Source organism: Chelonia mydas, chromosome 24 (assembly GCF_015237465.2).
Source record: "Chelonia mydas isolate rCheMyd1 chromosome 24, rCheMyd1.pri.v2, whole genome shotgun sequence".
In the NCBI taxonomy this organism is placed as follows: Eukaryota; Metazoa; Chordata; order Testudines; family Cheloniidae; genus Chelonia; species Chelonia mydas.
The window spans coordinates 15,778,529-15,798,668 of record NC_051264.2 but is presented as its reverse complement, the minus strand read 5'-3'; the positions used below and the strand labels follow the sequence as shown (position 1 = coordinate 15,798,668).

Below are 20,140 nucleotides of genomic sequence, written 5' to 3'. Positions count from 1 at the left end.
TCCTCCCCCCACCCCTGCCCCATGGCCACATCCCCTAGCTCCTACCTCTCTGGCTCAGCTCCCCACACCTGCACTCCCGCCTGCTCTGGCCCCGGGGACATGGCAAGCAGCTATGCCGGCGGTCGCGGGGGGTGTGGATCTGCCTTCTCCCAGGTGGGATGAAATTGCCCAGAAGGAATTGCTCAGCCAGGGTAGCTTGATCCCCCAGCTACGTGGCTGGGCCATAAAGCCATAAAAACCCGAGACAGCGCAGGGGGCTGCCCTGCTTCCCGGGCCCTTCTGCCTTGTGTCCCCCCAGCAGGCAGGACTGAGAGGGAGAGAACAGCCACCGAGGCAGGGGGCACGACTGGATTATCCCCCGTGGGGAGTGGGTCCCTCTGTGTGGACCCGGAGCTGGGACCCCGAAATAGGCCAGAGACCCAGCCCCGCCACGGGCCCCGATAACTGGGACTCGCCCCCTCTTCCTGGGAGGAGATTTCCCCCACTTCAGAGGCAGCTGCCGCTCATCAATCCCTGTGTGGCGGTTTCCTGGCTGCCCCGCACCAGAGGTGGCTGCATCTCGGTGCTGGGTGAGCCATCGCCGTGCGGCTCTTCCCCAGCTATGCTGCCCCAGAGCGAGACGCATTTCTTGGGGACTCCTTTAAAAGCAGCTGGATCCACCCCTTGTTAGTGAAAAGCAGCATAGCGCGGCATTCATGTGCGCTACCAGCGCTTTCCACCCAACTGCCAACGTAGAGCCAGAGCCAAGGCTAGAACTCAGGAGTCCTGGCTCCCAGCCCCCCTGCTGTCAGCCCGTCAGTTGTCAGGGCCTGTTATTTCGATGGCTGATACAAAGCTCAACGAGTGAACTCCCCCCAGATCCATATCGCTCTGCTTGCTTCCCTGACTCTGTACAATTTCCACTGGGAGAGATGACGTGGTTTTAGAGACTCACAGGAGTGCAGCGTCAACTCACTAGAGCAATTCACTCCCTCTGAAGTATTGCTGCAGGAAACCCCCAGCAGGATCTCATGACAGAGCCGGCTGCATCTCAGCCCCGGCGAGCTGAACCCATGTGGCGTTATGTGCGGCTGTTCCCCAGCTGCCTTGCCCCAGAAGTGGCTGCATCTCAGCACCAGGCTAGGCCTCCCCAAGCAGTGTGCTGTGCAGCTGTTCCCCAGCTGCCCTGCCCCAGTGGTGGCTGCATCTTGGAGTCGGTCAAGGTGTCCGCATGTGGCGTTATGTGTGGATGTTCCCCAGCTGCCCTGCCCCAGAAGTGGCTGCATCTCAGCAGCAAGCTCGGCCTCCCCATGCAGTGTGGTGTGCAGCTGTTCCCCAACTGCCCCATCTGCATCTCAGAGTCCGTAAAGGCATTTCCCCCTGCCCCCACCCCTTACAGGCATTAAGTCACTCACACCCACACCATAGCAGGAAACTGAGGCACAGGTTAGGGAAGGACAGAATGGAGGAGAACCCAGGAGTCCGGATTCCCAGCCTCCCCTGCTTTAAACCCAGCAAGCTGGCATTGTGCTGGGGCATCAGGGCCAGCCCTGACTGCCAGGGGAGAGACACTGCCCCCTTCCTGCAGCACAGCGCCCCCTAGCGCCACGCTGAGGCCTTGGGGCCAGCCCTGACTGCCAGGGAAGACTCCCCCCCCACACACACACCCCCTGCAGCACAGCGCCCCCTGTGCCACGCTGAGGCATTGCCTCCCCTCGTACAGGACACGCAGATCTCCCAGATAAATACAACTCCTGGCCAATGCTCATGGATCAATTTATTTCTTTTCCTGCAGTGGCAGCTGTGCCCAGGGCAGCGGGGGCCCGAACGCTCTGGTGCTTTCGAGCGGAGAGCTGTTTACAGAACAAGCTATTTGACCAGTTCCTGCTGCAGTTAATAGCCTGTAAAGTACTTTTATTGCTGAGCCTACGGCGGGAAGAGATGCCAATTACATCCCTGATTCCTCGTGCCAGGCGCGTGCTAGCCCAGCTGCGGGCGGGGGAAGGCACTCGCTAATTAGAAAGGAAAGCACTGAGTGACTGCGTGCGGCTGTCCCCTGGCTGCCCCACCCCAGAGCTGGCATCCCAGCACCGGAGGAGCCGTCCCCGCGCAGCCTCGCTGCGAGGCTGTTAAACAGATACTACACTTATAAACATTTCAGTGGGCATTGCAACTCCTCCCCCCATTAGATCCCACTCCCCTCCCAGAGCTGGGGCTGGAACCCAGGAGTCCTGGCTCCCAGCCCCCCCGCTCCATCCTATAGCGCACTAGCAAAGCTACAGCAGGTTGATCTGGCTCTTGAGCGATAGTTGTGGGGTCCCCTGCCCCAGGGGTCCCCTATCACCTGTGGGGGGGGGGGCGGTAGGGGAGTGGGACTTGGCCAAACCAGGCTCAGCTGGTAGGAGAATCACCCACAGCCTGTGGGCCTCGGGGGGTCGCCGTGTTGGGGGGCTAAACCTCAGGGGGCAGCACCTGGAGAGTCATGGGGATAGCTGGGGGTGGGGGTGGGGTAAAGAGGGAAAGCGCCCCCTGCTGCAGACAGGTGTGTCCTACAGCCAGTTGGGGAAGTGTGTGTGTGTGTGTCCCTGCTGCCCCCTGCTGGCTGGCACACCCCATCCCTTGCTGTCTCTGTGTGTGTGTGTGTGTGTGTGTGTGTGTGTCCCTGCTGCCCCCTGCTGGCTGGCACACCCCATCCCTTGCTCTGTGTGTGTATGTGTGTGTGTGTGTGTCCCTGCTGCCCCCTGCTGGCTGGCACACCCCATCCCTTGCTGTGTGTGTGTGTGTGTGTGTGTCCCTGCTGCCCCCTGCTGGCTGGCACACCCCATCCCTTGCTGTGTGTGTGTGTGTGTGTGTGTCCCTGCTGCCCCCTGCTGGCTGGCACACCCCATCCCTTGCTGTCTGTGTGTGTGTGTGTGTGTGTGTGTGTGTCCCTGCTGCCCCCTGCTGGCTGGCACACCCCATCCCTTGCTCTGTGTGTGTGTGTGTGTGTGTGTGTGTGTCCCTGCTGCCCCCTGCTGGCTGGCACACCCCATCCCTTGCTGTGTGTGTGTGTGTGTGTGTGTGTGTGTGTCCCTGCTGCCCCCTGCTGGCTGGCACACCCCATCCCTTGCTGTGTGTGCGTGTGTGTGTGTGTGTGTGTGTGTGCCCCTGCTGCCCCCTGCTGGCTGGCACACCCCATCCCTTGCTGTGTGTGTGTGTGTGTGTGTCCCTGCTGCCCCCTGCTGGCTGGCACACCCCATCCCTTGGCCCTGCATCACATCTCGTGTGTTTATCTCTAGGTGCACAGACTCTGCCCGCCCCACCCCCGCTCTGCTCCCCTGTCCAGATCCAGCGCTAGAGCCACTGACCCCGCCCCCTCGCCCAGGGTCTGGGGTCTCTAGATGGGGCCCAGTGTCCAGAGCTCAATTGGCGCGGAGAGTCCAGAGTGGCTGGGGCCAGGCTCCATCCGGTGGGTCCGTGGCCGGGTTCCATGGGTCCATGGTGCAGCCCTGTGGGTCCATAGCCAGGCTTCGTGGGTCCATGGCTGGGCTCCATGGGTCTGTGGCCAGGCTCCGTGGGTCCATGGCCGGGCTCCGTGGGTCTATGGCCAGTCTCCGTGGGTCTGTGGCCAGGCTCTGTGGGTCTGTGGGTCCATGGCCAGGCTCCGTGGGTCCATGGCCAGGCTCCGTGGGTCCATGGCTGGGCTCCGTGAGTCCGTGGCCGGGCTCTGTGGGTCTGTGGCCAGGCTCCGTGGGTCCATGGGTCCATGGCTGGGCTCCATGGGTCTATGGCCAGGCTCTGTGGGTCTGTGGCCAGGCTCTGTGGGTCTGTGGGTCCATGGCCAGGCTCCGTGGGTCCATGGCCGGGCTCCGTGGGTCTATGGCCAGTCTCCGTGAGTCCACGGCCGGGCTCCGTGAGTCCGTGGCCGGGCCCTGTGGGTCTGTGGCCAGGCTCCGTGGGTCCATGGGTCCATGGCTGGGCTCCATGGGTCTATGGCCAGGCTCTGTGGGTCCGTGGCCGGGCCCCGTGGGTCTGTGGCCAGGCTCTATGGGTCCATAGCCGGGCTCCATGGGTCCGTGGCCGGGCTCCGTGGGTCCACGGCCGGACTCCACGGGCAGTGGGGAGCTGACCCCGTCCGGGGAAGGCTCAGTGCCTCAGGGCCGCGTACTGGACACTCTCCTCCGACTCTGAGTCCGACTCGGACTCCCAGCGGCCGTGTGGGGCCCGGGGGCGCGGCAGCACCAGGGTGCAGTAGTTCAGCTCCTCCTCCTCCTCCGGCCGGGTCCCCACATTCTCATAGTCGTCCTTCGCTTCGCCCTGGGGAGGCAGGCGGGGGTCAGACAGGGACAGCTACAGATGCCAGCCCCAAGCACCGCCTGCTGGGGACCCCCCGCCCCCAGCTCCCAGCCCGCAGCCCCCTGCTAGCCCGGCCCCGGGCTCTCCCCACACCCAGCTCAGCTGGTGCCCCTCACTCCCGACCCACAGCCCCCTGCTAGCCCAGCCCTGCCCTCCACCCCCACCCCCCCACCCCATGCTCTGACAGAGGAGGTCTGATGTTAAATGAAGATGCATCAAGGCGTAATAGGTATGTTGCAGGCTCCCCGAGGTGTTCATGGTTGGTTTAGATTCTAGCTGCTCGGGGGAAGGGCAGTGTATTTTTATCTTATCTTGACAATTGTCTTGATCTTATTTCAAGAGCAAAAGTTTATTTTAAGTCATGTGAGAGGCACGGAAAGGGGAACTAGAGGCAGAAAAACAACCTGCCCGGCCTCCTATGCCTGGGTGTCTTAGCCGCACCATAGAACCGTAGACTCAGAGAAGATCAGGGTTGGAAGGGACCTCAGGAGGTCACCGAGTCCCACCCCCTGCTCAAAGCAGGACCGATCCCAACTAAATCATCCCAGCCAGGGCTTTGTCAAGCCGGGCCTTAAAAACCTCTAAGGATGGAGATTCCACCACCTCCCTAGGTAACGCATTCCAGTGTTTCATCACCCTCCTAGTGAAATAGTTTTTCCTAATATCCAACCTCGACCTCCCCCACTGCAACTTGAGACCATTCCTCCTTGTCCTGTCATCTGCCACCACTGAGAACAGTCTAGATTCATCCTCTTTGGAACCTCCTTTCGGGTAGTTGAAAGCAGCTATCAAATCCCCCCTCATTCTTCTCTTCTGCAGACTAAACAATCCCAGTTCCCTCAGCCTCTCCTCATAAGTCATGTGTTCCAGTCCCCTAATCATTTTCATTGCCCTCCGCTGTACTCTCTCCAATTTTTCCACATCCTTCTTGTAGTGTGGGGCCCAAAACTGGACACAGTACTCCAGATGAGGCCTCATCAATGCCGAATAGAGGGGAACGATCATGTCCCTCGATCTGCTGGCAATGCCCCTACTAATGCAGCCCAAAATGCTGTTAGCCTTCTTGGCAACAAGGGCACACTGCTGACTCATATCCAGCTTCTCGTCCACTGTAACCCCTAGGTCCTTTTCTGCAGAACTGCTGCCGAGCCATTCGGTCCCTAGTCTGTAGCAGTGCATGGGATTCTTCCGTCCTAAGTGCAGGACTCTGCACTTGTCCTTGTTGAACCTCATCAGATTTCTTCTGGCCCAGTCCTCCAACTTGTACATCTAGTATGATACAGTCCCATAACCCCTGCGATCCCAGCCCTGGACTCCTCCCCCACCCTGCCGGTGCCCCTCACTCATGACCCACAGCCCCTGCTAGCCCTGCCAGTGCCCCTCACTCAGAGACAGACTGGCATTGCCCAAGCATCACAATTAAAGGGCCTGGGGGACACAGGCTTTGAAGTGACAGGGCTCTGTGGGGACCCAGGGTGACCCCAGGTTGGTACCTTGGGCAGCAGGTTGGGTTTCTTCACCACACTGTAAATAACAGTTTCATCCGGGCCCCCTGGCTTCACTCGCTGCCTCGAGTTTCCTGGCACCCTGGGAGGAAATCCACAGCTCTGATGAGAAGCAGCCAGGACTCCTGGGTTCCCTCCCCGGCCCTGGGAGGAGCCAGGACTTCTGGGTTCTCTCCCCAGCTCTGGGAGGAACCAGGACTCCTGGGTTCTCTCCTCGTCTCTGGGAGGAGCCAGGGCTCCATACTGGGGGCAGGGGAACTCATTTCCACTCTCCCAGTTCCTTTCCTTTGTACCTGGCAGGGGCGGTCGACCCCTGGGGGTGGCTGGGTGGGAACTGGAGTGTAGCATAATTGATGGCATCTACGGAAATTCCATTCAGGCACCCCACTGAGCTGGCGGGCCGCTGGGTTTTCAAAGGTTCCCGTCTCCTAGGCTGAGAGAGACAAAACATTCATTGAGTGTACGGGGATGGCTCGCCCAGAACTGAGATGCAGCCACCTCTGGGGTAGGGCATCTGGGGAACAGCTGCACATAACACCACATGGGGATGGCTTGGCCAGCGCTGAGATGCAGCCACCTCTGGGGCAGGGCAGCTAAGCCGCACGGTGATGCCACAAGTTTAGGATGGGAAGTGAAGAAAAATCCTCTTTCTTCTTGTAACTTCTGAGAGGGATTGGTGGAGGCAGAACAGAATTTCCCACATGGGGTTTCGCCCATGCACTGGGTTTGATGTCCTGAAGTTTAGGGAATGGTCTCAGGAATCTTTAATGACCCCAAGGGCTCAGGACTAGCAATTCAACTCTGATCAGCTATCGGGCAATGCCCTGCAGCACAGAGCCCCCTAGCACCGCCCTGGGGCACCGGGGCCAGTCCTGCCTGCCAGGGGAGAGCCGCCGCCCCACCCCCATGCAGCACAGTGCCCCCTAGTGCCACCCTGGGGCACCGGGGCCAGCCCTGCCTGCCCGGGGAGAGCCCCCACAGCACGCCCATGCAGCACAGCGCCCCCTAGTGCCGCCCTGGGGCATCGGCACCAGCCCTGACCGCCAGGGGAGAGCCCCCGCCCCACCCCCTGCGGCACAGCGCCCCCTATCAAAAATATCTCACAAAGAACGATCTCCTTTGCCTGCCCAAGGGCTCCACAACCAGCTCGGGAAGACGCCGCTTCCTCCTGCAATGACAATGTGGAGCAAGGTAAAGATCCAGGACTCCTGGGTTCTACCTCTGGCTCTGGGAGGGAAGTGGGGTCTAGTGGTTAGGGCGGGTTGTGGGGGAGTTCCCTGGCTGCCTGAGCCTGTCACAGAGGTCAGGCTACCTGGGCTCCATGGGTGCTGATCCCTGGGGATTGGGGATGGCCAGGTTGAGGGTGAGGAGAGGATTCTGCTTACCATCGCCTAAGGGCCAAGACCAGAACCACCAGCAGGACGATAAACACTACCACCACGCCGACCCCTAGAGCTGAGTTCTTGGCTATAGTCATGGAGCTGGCTGCAAAACAACACAGAGCAAGGAGTGGGGGGCACAGGAGTGGGGGCCAATGGTTAGAGCTGCTCAGGATTGAGGGGCACCAGCAGAGCTGGGGGTGGGGTGATCCCAGGGCTGGGCTAGCAGGGGCTGCGGGTTGGGATTGAGGGGCACCGGCACACAAGGCCCTTACAGTAGACGGTGAGGGGGATGGACGAGGAGTCCCCGTAGGAGATCAGGTTTCTGGCCCGACAGTGGTAGTGCCCGGACGCCCTGACCTTCACAGCCAGGATGATCAGCACGGCCTGGCTCTGGCGCTCCTGCAGTTGGCCATCCCGGTACCAGTCGTAGCCCAGGATGGGTGGGCGGGCGTCGGCCCAGCACCGCAGTATCACCTCCATCCCCTCCACAATCTGCCCCTGCGGGGTCACGGACAGCTGTACATCCCGGGGGCCATCTGGGGAGAAAGCCAGTGCCAGCGGTTAGAGTGGAGGGCTGGGAGCCAGGACTCCTGGGTTCTCGCCCCAGCTCTAGGAGGGGAGTGGGGTCTAGTAGTTAGAGCAGGGGGCGGTCTCAGAGCCAGGATTCCTGGGTTCTCTCCCCTGTTGTGGAGGTTCGTTACTTACACCAGACATCCAGCGGGATGGGCTCGGCAGGGGTGGTGCCCAAGTCATTCCGAGCCTCACAGTGGTACTGGCCCGAATCAGCCGACACCACGGCCACCAGCTTCAGCCTGGTAGACTTCTCGCCCTGCCGCTTCTTGTCCTTGTACCAGGTGTAATGCAGGTCAGAGGGGTTGGCGCTGCCCACGTAGCACTCCAGGGTCACGGCCTTGCCCTCCTCAATGATCCCCGATGGCTGCCGCACCACGGAAACATGCTTGGGGGCATCTACAGAGGGACACGCAGCACCCTGAGAGCCCCAGGCAGCTGGCCCATTGACCCCAGCTGGGATCTGGCCCATTGACCCCAATGGAGCAACAGCCCATTGACACCAGCTGGGATCTGGCCCACTGACCCCAATGGAGCAACAGCCCATTGACCCCGGCTGGGATCTGGCCCATTGACCCCAATTGAGCAACAGCCCATTGACCACGGCTGGGGTCTGACACTACCTAGATTTTAAAGGCCAGACCATTACAGCCTCCCATACCACTCCTCTGGTTACTCTATTTCAATAGAAGGCAGGTTTTTTCCCTCCTGGGTTCCCTTCCAGCCACTGGCCCCACCTGATCCTGCTGAGCTTCAGAGGTAGAACAGGAGCCTAATGACCCAGAGATCACATGGCTTCTTGACCAGCCTCTCCCTGCTTGTCTTTACAGGTGGGACAAAATTCCAGAGCTCTGCTCCTTCAGTTCTCTGTCTCCATCACCCAGGAAGGTCTCGTATCCACGCACTGTGCGACCCTAAGGCCGACAGGACGAGAGTCCAATCCACCTGGGCTCCTTCTGGCACTCTGCTTCCCGCAGCGGTCTCCCCTCCGTGACCCAGGTGTGTCTAGCCCAACTTAGATTCAGGGGTCCCCCCAAAGCCCCTGAGATGACAACCAGACCGGCCTGAGGTTTTTTTCAGCAGATCTATTTTCACCAGAAAACTGGGGGTTCACCCCCCAAAAGATTGGTCTCACAGGGAACAACAGTCATTTCTGACAACAAAAAATTGGTTGGAAAAAGATATTCTCAATGTAACATTTTGGAGGGAGAGGGGAATCATTTCTTTTATGATTTTGGACTAATTTTGGTTGTGAGATTGTGGTGAAGTTCTCACCATTGTTGAGTTCTTTACTAGACAAAGCTGAGAAGGGGTAAAAGAGGGGGAGAAATTATGGAGGAAACACTGTCTGGTCATTTCTAAACATTAAAAAACACTTTTCCCCCTATTTTTTCAGTGGAACAAAGTCCAAAAAGTCACTTTCCTCCACTGGAAAGTATGAAAAGGGTTTGTTTTTTTAATAAAACCCACTATATAGTGAGACAAAATTACACTTTTAAAAACTTGTCTGATATTGTTCCAGTGAAAAATAAAGTGAGTTAAGCCATGAAAAAGATATTTTTTTTAAATAAAAGGCTAAATCATGAACATAAATAACACTTTTAAAAACTTCTTTGCGCACTTTTCAGTGACAGTAAAATGGGAAAAGCCATGAAAAAGCATGAAAACCTGGTTTTCTGCTTTTGTAAAGGCTGGGTGTGAGAGAAACACACCACTTATCAAACATTTTTTCTCACTTTTCCAGTGGAGAATCAAGCAGAAATGTTTTTAAAAAGTCACTTTCCCATTGGAAAATGTGAAAAAGACTTTTTAATAATAATAATGAGAAAAGGCTACACAATACAACCAAAGCACAATTTGTATTGCTTTTCACCCCTACTCCTCGGTTAGAAAATAGAAGAGGGGGGTGTTAAGTCACTTTTCTGAATAGAAAGGCATGAACAAAATGTTAAAGGCTAAATAATTAGAGACAAAGACCGTTTTTTCTAAGGGGAGAAAACTGAATTTTTTTGCTCTTCGAAAAGCACCAATGGAATAAAAATATCAAGCCAGAGGAACAAAATGATTTTTTTTCATTAAAATTTTGCAGTGGAAAATTCCAAGAGGAAAGTGAGTGGGAAGCCAGGAAGCGATTACTTACACTGCACATCCACGGAGACAGGCAGAGACTGTCCATAGCTGATCGCGTTCTGAGCCGCACAGCTGTAGTTACCAGACCGCTCTTTTGTAGCAGGGAAGGTCAGGATGCTCTCTTCAGTCTCCTGATACTGGCTGTTATCCTTGTACCACGTATACTTAGTCACTGGGGGGTTACTGCTGCCCACGGAGCAGTTCAGCGTCACTATGTTGCCTTCCCGGACGTACAGGGGGTTTTCAAGGGTGATTCGTACCTCCTTGGGGGCGTCTGGAAAAGAATCGAGATCAGGGTGTGTCTCAGTGTTCAGGGAGGAGGGTTATGGGCAGGAAATAAAAAGGAGGGAGCTGCCCGAGTGTAGCCGACACCTGCCTGAGTCTGCAGAGAGCTGAGCTCATTGCTGGGAGAGGAGAGTGTGACAACCTGGCATCCCAATAGTCACCACTGTCATATAATCAGGATATGTTTTGTACAAAGTATTCCTTGTGAGGTATCATGCTAAAAGTCTTGATCTGCTCGACATTAATATCTCGTTGGATTGCGTGTGCTACCGTCATAGGTGAAGTTACAAAGTTTGGCTCTGTGTGTGTTACTGAAACATGTTCTGAGGTTGAACACACCCACAAGCAGCCTTTCAGGTACAACAGTAAAAAGGCCAAACAATGTTAACGGTTTGCTGAGGAGATGCACACAAGCACAAGGATTACCCCAGGAACTGTGTGCAATAGAAACCTCTTAGAGATAGTGCTACACAATGGGAACTGTTCCACCCAGGTCACAGCAAAAGAGCTTTCCAGCAAGTTGGAAGAAGATATAAAAGTGGGGAAATGATGGTACCTCACTCTCCCTACAACAACACACCTGGAAACACCTGAGGGGCAAGGACTGAACTGTGGGAAGTGATGGTCCCAGGCTAGAGGGATTTTTAGCCAGTGTATGAAAACTTGGGAAAGCAAAGGCAGCTTGTACCTTAAGAATCTGCCAGCCTGCTTATCACTCAGGGTGAGAATTTGCTCATTCATATCCTACTTATCTAGTGTATTAAGCTCAGTTTGCGGTTTTGTTTATTTACTAGGTAATCGGCTTTGATTTGTTTGCTATCACTTATAATCACTTAAAATCTATCTTTTGTAGTTAACAAACTTGTTTTGGTTTTGTCTAAAACCAGTGTGTGGAAATTATAACTGGGGGCAGAAAGCTGTTGCATATCTCTCTCCACATTGAGAGAGGGGGTGACTTTTATGAGTTTATGCTGTACAGTTCCCTGTGCAGCGCAAGATGGCATAATTTTGGGTTTACACTCCAGAGGGGGGTGCGTGCCTTAGCAACTGAGGGGTGCCTTAACTGAGCCTTCCCATGCAAAGCTGATCTCAGCATCTGTGTGTGAAGCTGCAGCTCAGTGTGTCCCTATCTGTGTGTAGGCTGGTGAAAGAGCAAGCTTGGAGAGCTTGGCAACTTATCACAGCACCACAGTATAAAGGGAGCCCAGGCTGGTGGGTCAGATAGGCTCAGTGGTAACCCAGTTCCAAGTGGCACCCCAGGGGGAACGCATCACAGAGGGAGCTGCCCAAAGTGCGACTGGCCGAGCAACACCGCTTGGGTCTGCAGAGAGTCTGAGCCTGTGGCTTGGAGATGAGGGAGCTGCCCTGAGTGTGACTGACACTGCCTGAGTCTGCAGAGAGCCTGAGCCCATCGCTCTGAGACCGGGGGAACCATCCCAAAGGGGTGTTAACTCTCAGCCCTGCTGTGCTGAGGCCCTGTGCCCAATCGGGGGCTCTGTGAAGCAGGAGGAGGAGAGCACCCCACCCGGGCATAGATACCCTGAATGCTGAGGTACATACCGGGATCCCAGCTCTCACAGCCATGCCTCCTCAGAGGGAGGAAGGAGGTCCTAGGGGGAGGCTATGGCTCCTGCCCCTCCAGGATTCATGCAGGCTCTGCCATACCAAGCTGGAGTGCAGATCCTGGATACCCCACGTAGCTGCAGCGCCCCCTGCTGGTCCCCTGACTACTCACACTGTACGTCGACTGTAATGGCTGGCGATTCCGACATCCCGACTCTGTTCTCAGGCTTGCAGTGGTAGGAACCGGACTGGTCAGCATGGATCTTGTCGAAGCGCAGCTCCTGCTGGGTTTGTGCTGGGATGTGCTGGCCGTTTTTGTACCATGTGTAGCCGCTGACGACTGGATGAGCCCTACAGGAGCAGCTGAGCACAACCATGGTCCCTTCCTGGATCGGAGAGCCCATAAGCAGTTCAACACGAGCATCCTTTGGGGCATCTGGGGAATAAAAAGGCCCTGATTTAAATGGACTATTCCGTGGGAAACCCTAAGTGACTTGACCAAGGTCACTCTGGGAGTCCAGTGGCAGAGAACGAACTGAACTTAGTTCCCCAATGAATACCTGACGCACAGGCCAATCCTCTCTCTAGAGGTAGGGTGAGGAAACAGAGGCAGGGTCACTGCAGAGCCCCCCCTGATTTGGGGAAATAGCCATTATTTCTCTCGGGAAGTTTTGGAGGGTTCCATCTGAAATGTTTGTGTTTTCAATGAAAAATTCCCAGACATTTCCTGTGAAAAAAATAATTTTCTGGTCTGTGATGGGATGTTCACCCCACACGCAGGGAGCAGCCAATCAGAGAGCAGCTGAACGGAGCAGCCAACCAGGACCCAGAGGGCTAACATAAAAGGAGCTGCAGGGGCAGACACAGAGGCAGTCAGGTGCTGCCGGGTGCCCAAGGAGAGAGGACGGGGTTGCTGGGAGGCCCTGAGACGAGGGCGAAGGAGATGCTGGGGCCACAGGGAAGTGGCCCCGGGAACTCAAGCAGCAGAGACTGAGATTAAAGAGATGCAGCAGCTCTGCAGGTGGTGACGATGACGGGCGACACACCACCAGGAGGGGGCTAATCCCCCGGACAGCCAGGAGGAGGCACCGCTCGGGTGACTGAACCCCATCCCACGGTCTCAGGGAAAGTTCTAAAGCCTGGATATATTTGGGGGATTTTTATCAAAAACCAAAACCTAAAAATATGTTTGGATTTTCAACGGGCCAAGCCCCCACCTCCACCCCACAAAACCAAACCAATTGTCCAGTGAAGCGAATTATCTGTCTGTGGAAAAACCTCCACAAGTTGTAGGGGTGGGAGGAGGGAAAGTGCGTTTTGGTCTGTGGGTTTTTTAGCAAAATCCAGGACATTTCACCCCAGAAGCGAATGTTCCTCTTGCATCACACGTTGTTTTCTGCATATGCCATGGACCAAGCGTGACCCGCTGGATTCATTCAGGCGCAAGACGCTCTCTGGCTCTCCCGAGAGGTGACGGGATGAAAAAACTTTCAAATGTTTGAAACAGCCAAATCGTTTCTGCTTCAAAATGGGCCGATTTGCGGGTGTGGAAAATGTCACATTTTTGAAATGACAAATTTTCTGTTTCTCTCCTTTTTTCCACTGAGTGCAATAAAATAAATTGTTCTAACGTTTGCAATTTGTTTGTGTTTTCCTCCCAAGTGTGTGTGTGTGTGTGTGTGCGCGCACACGTCTCCCTGCTACCCCCTGCTAGAGAGGTTGAATCCTGCTCTGCGCGTGTAAGCACTTCTCCTGCTGGAAGGAACAGGTCAGATCCGCCTCTGTGTGTGTGAGACTAGGCACATTGCCCTCTGCTGGCTGGAACCAGAACTGCCATGCTGTGTGTCAGAGGCCATGTACTGCTAAGAACTAATGGAGATTCCCCTTTAACTTTAGTTCCTGTCTTTCCCGATGCCACAAGCCCTGCCTATTTCACCCTTTCTGATGACCACATCACAAGTGTCTAGGGAAGCACAATAACACCCTCTCTTAGTCTCTCCCCTTGTGCTCAGCAGAGGTATCTAGTCTCGGGCAGTTCCACAGACCCTGCCTTCCCGTCTGGCCCCAGCCCCCATACTCACACTGGACGTCTATCCTCAGCTCTGGGGATCGGACCAGGCTTATTTCATTGACGGCTTCGCAGAGATAGGAGCCGGAATGCTCGTCCCCCTTGGCTTCAAACTCCCACTTCTGCTCCTGCCCCTGGTGCAGGTACTCTGTGTCCTTACGCCACTTGTACGTGAAGATGGGGGGGTTACTGCCACTGGTCATGCACATCAGCACGAGTCTGTCCCCCTCTCGGATGGTCTGTCCGGGTGTCACGTTCAACTGGACTCCCTTAGGGGCATCTGGAGCAAACAAACACGTGGGTGAACAGCTGCGATATGGACACTGTCCAGATGTGGGGCAGGGAATGGGGCACTTGGCCTTTCCCCTCTAGGGGACGCCAGCTCCCATCCAGGGCAGGGGACTGGCTGGCTCAGGGGGATGGGGAATGGGGCATTGGGCCTTTCCCCTCTAGGGGGTGCTGGCTCTTACCCTCGTGCCCATCCCTGCTCAGTGGGACGGCCCCACTCTCCCTTGAAAATACTGCTGGCTTCAGCCCCATTGGCCAATCTGCTTCCACCCACCTGGACCCCAGTCCACCTCCCTGGTGCCCCCCAGGAACTGCAGCCCGTACAGTGCTTTATGGGTCAGCGCCAGAGCTGCTGGTGGGGCTGGTGCTGTCAGACCTGAGGTGCCCAGTTCAAATCCCCCCCACTCACATTTCACGTCCAGCACCACGCTGCTCTCAGAGCTCAGTGTCCCAGCCGGGGTGCTGAGCCGGCAGGTTAAATTTGTCCCATGGTCCTGCCAGGTGGGTGTGAAAGTCAGTGTGCTCTTGGTGCTTCCGCTCTCCGTCCTCATGGTGGGCTCAGGGGTCACATGCCCCAAACCGATCCACGTCAGGGTTATGGGGTAGTCGGGGCAGTGATAGGCTACAGAGCAAACCACATAGGCCAGGGTTGACTCCCTGAGCTCACTGGGTGGTTGGATTTGAGGAGCTGGAGGCGAATCTGTGTCAGGGGGACAAAGGGGAAAGTTATTAAGGAGAACACTTTATTATTAGGTGGTATTAGATGTTCAGTTGCGTGTGTGTTCCCCCTGTGTGCTGCCCCAGCTCTGCGCAGACAGCCGGCATGGCAGACCTCGAGCGAACCGCCCAATGACCACAAGATCCGTTAAGGGACGAAGGCGCCAGGCCAGGTTTATTGTTGACGAAGCACGGTAGTACCACCTGGAAGACTCTCCGAGGATACTAAGTCATGGATGCCCATGACAATGGACGCAGCTCAGTCCATGGCAGGACTTTCCACTGCCCCCTTAGCTGGCCAAAGATTCTCCCTCTGAGGCTGTGCCTACACTGAAACTTCGTCGGCAAAACTTTTGTCATTCAGGGGTGTTAAAAAACTCACACACCCCGAACGACCAAAGTTTTACCGACGAAAAGTGGTGGTGTGAACAGTGCTTTGTGGGCAGGAGTGGCATCCCGCCGACAAAGCTGCTGCCGCTCATTGGGGGTGGAATTTTTTTGTCGGCGGGAGAGCTCTCTCCCCCCGACAAACAGGGGCTACCCTGCACGCCTTTGAGTGGCAGGGCTGTAGCCCCACAGGTGTGTCATTGAAAGGTGCTTAGTGTAGACAAAGCCTTGGATACATCTTTATACCCTGCTCTAAACAAGTTACATACTGTCAGCCTGATCTAATCTGCTAGGAGGGGTCACTGTGTTCCCGGTATCCTGGGGGAAGGTTTTTGTACCTTCCTTGGTACCACTTAATATCGGGCTGTGGTTGCGTGAGTGCTCTGTGCCCAGCACTTCTGCAAGATCAGCCCTGTTCTTGCCACATTCTGTGAGCAGGGCCTGCCTCATACCAGGCCTCTGATACATGGGCCCACGTCTCAGGCTCTCTTCCTACTGCATTAGGTGCATTATGGTAGAGTCCCTGCCCCAGGTGCGATCGGGGCCCTGTCGGGCCAGGCGCTGCCCAGACACAGCAAGAGACAAGCCCTGCCCCAGGTGAGATCGGGGCCCTGTCGGGCCGGGCGCTGCCCAGACACAGCGAGAGACAGGCCCTGCCCCAAAGAGACCACAGTGGAAATAGGCAAAGGATTATTCTCCCTGATTTTCAAGTGGGGAAACTGAGGCACAGAGAGCTGAAACGACATCCCCTGGGGCATCCGGGGGAAAAGGGAAAACATGAAATAACAAAACCCAACCCCCGACATCCCTCCTTGCGCTGCACTTGGGGTGAAAAGGGAATAAAAAGCAAGTGGAAAAATGAAATTCAAAATTTGTGGGTAAAATATTTCAGGAGAAATGTGGAAAAACACCGTAAAATGGAAACAACTTTGAAGTTTTCCACCCAAACCGTTGTTCCGTTTTGCTAGAGGCTCTGCTGAGCAGCACGGAGGATAACAACCTACTGCTTCCGCTACCTACAGACCCATCTCCTTTAGCTTGACTGGCAGAGGTCGGTGCTGTTCTCATGCAGACAGGGAGCTCGAGGCTGGTGTAGTCGTAGATTTTAGCGAGATTAAATGGGTGGGACAGAGGTGGAGAAAATAGGAACAACCGGCCTGGATGTCCCCAGTAACAGCTGCTACCAGAGCGGAGTCTAGTGTCTGGGCGGGGCCGGGAGCCAGGACTCCTGGGTTCTCTCCCCAGCTCTGGGAGGGAAGTGGGGTCTCGTGGCTAGAGCGGGGACTACAAGTCTTTAATCTGTTCCTTCAAGGAAGCCCAGGACTTTCCCTCTTACCCATCACGTTCACACTGATTTCAGTCATCCACTTCTCCTCCTCCGGCTTCTTCCTGGGGTTCAAGACGATCAGTCTCAGCCCATACGTGCCGTTCTCGCTGGCCCGCAGGTCAGACAGCTGCAGGCTGCAGTCTGTCTCCAGGTTCCCCAGGAACTTCACACGCTCTGCGAAGGCCGGGCTGATGGCGGCGTTGTGTTTATAGAGGACGGTGCCACTGAAATCTTTCTTCTCAGTGTCATACCCAGGGTTCAGGTACCACGTCAGGGAGTTGATGGTTGGGTTGTTTGACCTTCTGGAGTTCAGGAGGCAGGATTTATAGCGGCACGGGATGGACAGACAGGCCCCCGTCCAAGCACTCACAGACTCAGGAACCTCGACAGGTTGCAGGACACATTGACACAGGAAGCCTGGAAACAGCAGAGTGACAGAAATGGCAGCGAGGGGCAGGCTGGCCGGGCACTTCCAGTGCCAAACTGGGGTTCAGATCAAGGTCTGATTCCCAGCGCTAACTGTTCAGTTCATGGTGTGGCTCTGTGCCTCAGTTTCCCCATTGGCACGCTGGGAAGAACCCAGGAGTCCTGATTCCCAGCCCCCCTGCTCCAAACCACTAGACCCCACTCCCCTCCCAGAACTAGGGATGGAACCCAGGAGTCCTGATTCCCAGCCCACCACCCACCGCCAATCACTAGGTCACATCAGTCTGATGCAAAGGGAGTAAATCTCACAGAGGAAAACCTCCCTCTGAGCTTGTGACCCCCCGGCCAGGTCTCCCCTCCCTTCTCCCCTGCCCCCAGGGCTCTGTGGGTCTGAAGCACCCAGACCTTCAGGGTGAGGCGAAGGGGCCTTACCCGGGAGGAACAGCAGCCAGACGAGACGTCTCATGGTGACCCCTGGGTAGCTGCGGCGCTGGGGAGCAGAGGAAAGAGCGAAGGGCTGGTCGGTGCCTGCGATGACCCAGAGCAACATCAACCACCCGGAGTGGAGAGAGACCAGCTAGAGGGGGGACTGCAGGGAACCCCCTACCTGCTCTAACCGCTAGACCCCACTCCCCTCCCAGAGCTGGGGGTAGAACCCAGGCATCCTGGCTGCCAGCCCTCACCACCACCCGCTCGAACCACTAGACCCCTCTCCCCTTCCAGGGCTGGAGAGAGAACCCAGACGTCCTGGCTCTCAGTCCCCCTGCTCTAACGCACTCACCCCTGCCAAAGGCAGAAGAAATAGCTGCCGGATGGGTTTGTCGCGCATGGCACAGTGCAAAGGGCGTCACATTTCCATAGGGGAGGCTGCTAAACGCAGGGGAACCGCTACACACCCCGCTGGGCAGGGTTCTGTTATTGCAGGTCTTGGTACATCCCCGCCCACACCCCCTGGGAGCTCAGACTAGATGCCTCTAATCGGTTAGGGGGCAGGGGCTGGAAGCCAGAACTCCTGGGATCTATCCCTGGCTCTGGGTGGGAAGTGGAGTCTAGTGGTTAGAGCAGCAGAAGAGCCCAGAACTCTGAGCCCACTTGTGTGTAAGTTCTCCAATTCACCCCCCCCCGTGCCTCAGTTTCTCCAGCCGTGCAGCAGCTGTCAGGCTGTGTGCATCGCCACAGGCTGGGCACGGCGCAGTCCAGAGTGAAAAGCCCCGGCTGCGCCTCGCGTTTGATCCCCCACTTGGGGGACGGGGGACGAAGAGCCCTGAGAACACCCCTCCCCCACTTCCCAGCAGCGCAGGGCGCCAGAGCAGCTGTTTCCCCATGTCAAGGGCCACTGGCTGGGCCTCAGCCGGGGTATTTTTTTCTCAGAGACGCTGCCACTTCCTCTGGGCTTTGAGCAAACCAAAGTGAGGGGGAGGACCTGGGAGAGCAGCCTCAGGGTGTGAGAATCGGCACTGACCGCCCCTGCCCCGCCCCCTGCTGCACAGCGCCCCCTAGCACCCCCACCCTGCCCCTTGAAGCACTGTGTATGTTTCCTTGTAGGTCTCCCCTCCAAGCATTAAACAGGCCCCCTTCTTCCCCCTTACCACTGGAGAGCCAGCCTGCACCAGCTCCAGCTCCCAGCCCCCCCCTGTAACCACTAGACTCCAGTTCCCTCCCAAAGTGTGGCTGGAACCCAGGAGTCCTGGCTCCCAGCCCCCGCTCTAACCACTAGCCCTCACTCCGATCAGCAGGAGAAGGTGCAATTACCTTATCACGCGTCCTGCAGCCCCTGCTCCGGCAGCCGATCTGGCCGTGGGGGAGCTGAGCGATCAGTCTGGTGGCTTTGGAAGGCGAAAGGGGAAGTGGCACCGGGCAGGGCGGGGCTGAGATTTCTGTGGGTCCCCTTGGGGGGAAACTGGGGGGAGGGGGGTTGGGCCCCAGAGCACCTCAAAGGGCAGCTCCAAACTTCCCCCTTTCGCTGCAGGTGCAGGGGGTTGCTTAGCAACATCTGAGTCCTTTCACTTTCCTGTCTCTGGCTAAGCAGGGAGCAGGGTGGGGGGCTCTCCCCTGGCATTCAGGGCTGGCCCCAATGTCTCAGTCTGGTACTAGGGGGCCCTGTGCTGCAGGGGGTGGGGGCTCTCCTCAGGCAGTCAGGGCTGGCCCTAATGCCTTAGGGCGGCACTAGGGGGCGCTGTGCCATGGGGGTAAAGAAAGGTCACTAATTGCACAGGATATCTCAGTCCAGACCTGCGATCGGCCTGGGGCACAGACAGTAGGGGGCGATCACGCCCTGGGCATGGCGGTGGGGTGGAATATATGATCACACCTCTAACTGCAGTGCCCTCGACCCGGTCCTTCTCCGGCCCTGCTCCTATGTCCCCGCATATGAGCAGAGATAGAATCACAGCCAGGGTCTGCAGAATTCAGTATTTGTTTCTTGATCATTTCAACAGACAAGATCAATGTTCATTTTCCAGCATTTTTTTTTTAATTCTTATCCTTGGAAATTTTCACCCTTTTTTCCTGATTTTTATCGATTTCCTTGGGAGGAGGCGAGAACAGCGGGGTCGGCCAAGAATGACTTCATGGCAGCAGCGGGGTTGAGATACTAAAAGCTGATGCTTTCTAACCCTTAAACACAAATGTCGCCGGTGCACGTATGCAAAGTCAATATCCTGAAATCAAACGCCGAGACGTTCTCAAGCGGCGTTCTTCTTCCTCTGTAAATGTCAGTTCGTATCAAGGGAAATATTTTTCCACCCCTTGAAATCGACGTTTACCGATAAAAATGTCTCTCGGCCAAGCCTAGATACAAGTGTGTTCGGCAGAACTCCATGTTTACTTTTTTTTAAATTTCATCAGAAAATTTTACAGTGTTTCTCTTTAAGCGTTTTTTACAATGTCTTTCTCTCTGTAAGCGTGACTTTGCAGGACGGTTAGTCGGTGGTTTTAGTTGAAGGCAGTCGATCTTGGGGCTCAAGAAGCTACAGCTTTATAACTCTTTACAACACCCATTGTCAACATCACATGGCAAAATACACAAAGGACACAACCGTCAAGCAACAAATCAGACCCACCTGTTCCATTTCTAACAGGCCTCGTCCAAAAGTCCAGATCACCGGATTTGGACTCAAAGAAATTCTTCGTCAGCATTTTTCTTCCTTTGCCTGGCTGTAAACTTTGACTGTTACCA

At 56.1% G+C, this 20,140-nt stretch overlaps 1 protein-coding gene across 3 annotated transcripts in view; it reads right to left on the bottom strand.

The window, feature by feature from the left end:
* Positions 1–1,738: 1,738 nt before the first annotated feature.
* The window catches only part of LOC102937842 (B-cell receptor CD22), a 280,912-nt gene continuing 262,510 nt past the window's right edge, over positions 1,739–20,140 (bottom strand). Inside the window, exons 1-14 of one of the 3 annotated variants that reach the window (XM_043535150.1) lie at positions 18,715–18,815; positions 17,395–17,490; positions 16,546–16,953; positions 14,515–14,805; positions 13,831–14,097; positions 11,922–12,185; positions 9,912–10,175; positions 7,907–8,170; positions 7,474–7,737; positions 7,205–7,304; positions 6,924–6,987; positions 6,113–6,252; positions 5,808–5,901; positions 1,739–4,275 (exon numbers count right to left, since the gene is read on the bottom strand). In XM_043535150.1, coding sequence (XP_043391085.1) covers positions 4,105–4,275; positions 5,808–5,901; positions 6,113–6,252; positions 6,924–6,987; positions 7,205–7,304; positions 7,474–7,737; positions 7,907–8,170; positions 9,912–10,175; positions 11,922–12,185; positions 13,831–14,097; positions 14,515–14,805; positions 16,546–16,953; positions 17,395–17,428 — 2,625 coding nt within the window. In that variant the 5' untranslated portion in view covers positions 17,429–17,490; positions 18,715–18,815 and the 3' untranslated portion in view covers positions 1,739–4,104. Of the gene's footprint in view, positions 4,276–5,807; positions 5,902–6,112; positions 6,253–6,923; positions 6,988–7,204; positions 7,305–7,473; positions 7,738–7,906; positions 8,171–9,911; positions 10,176–11,921; positions 12,186–13,830; positions 14,098–14,514; positions 14,806–16,545; positions 16,954–17,394; positions 17,919–18,714; positions 18,816–20,140 lie in introns of those variants that run through there. The other 2 variants (XM_037883243.2, XM_043535151.1) reach the window with 2 other exon arrangements.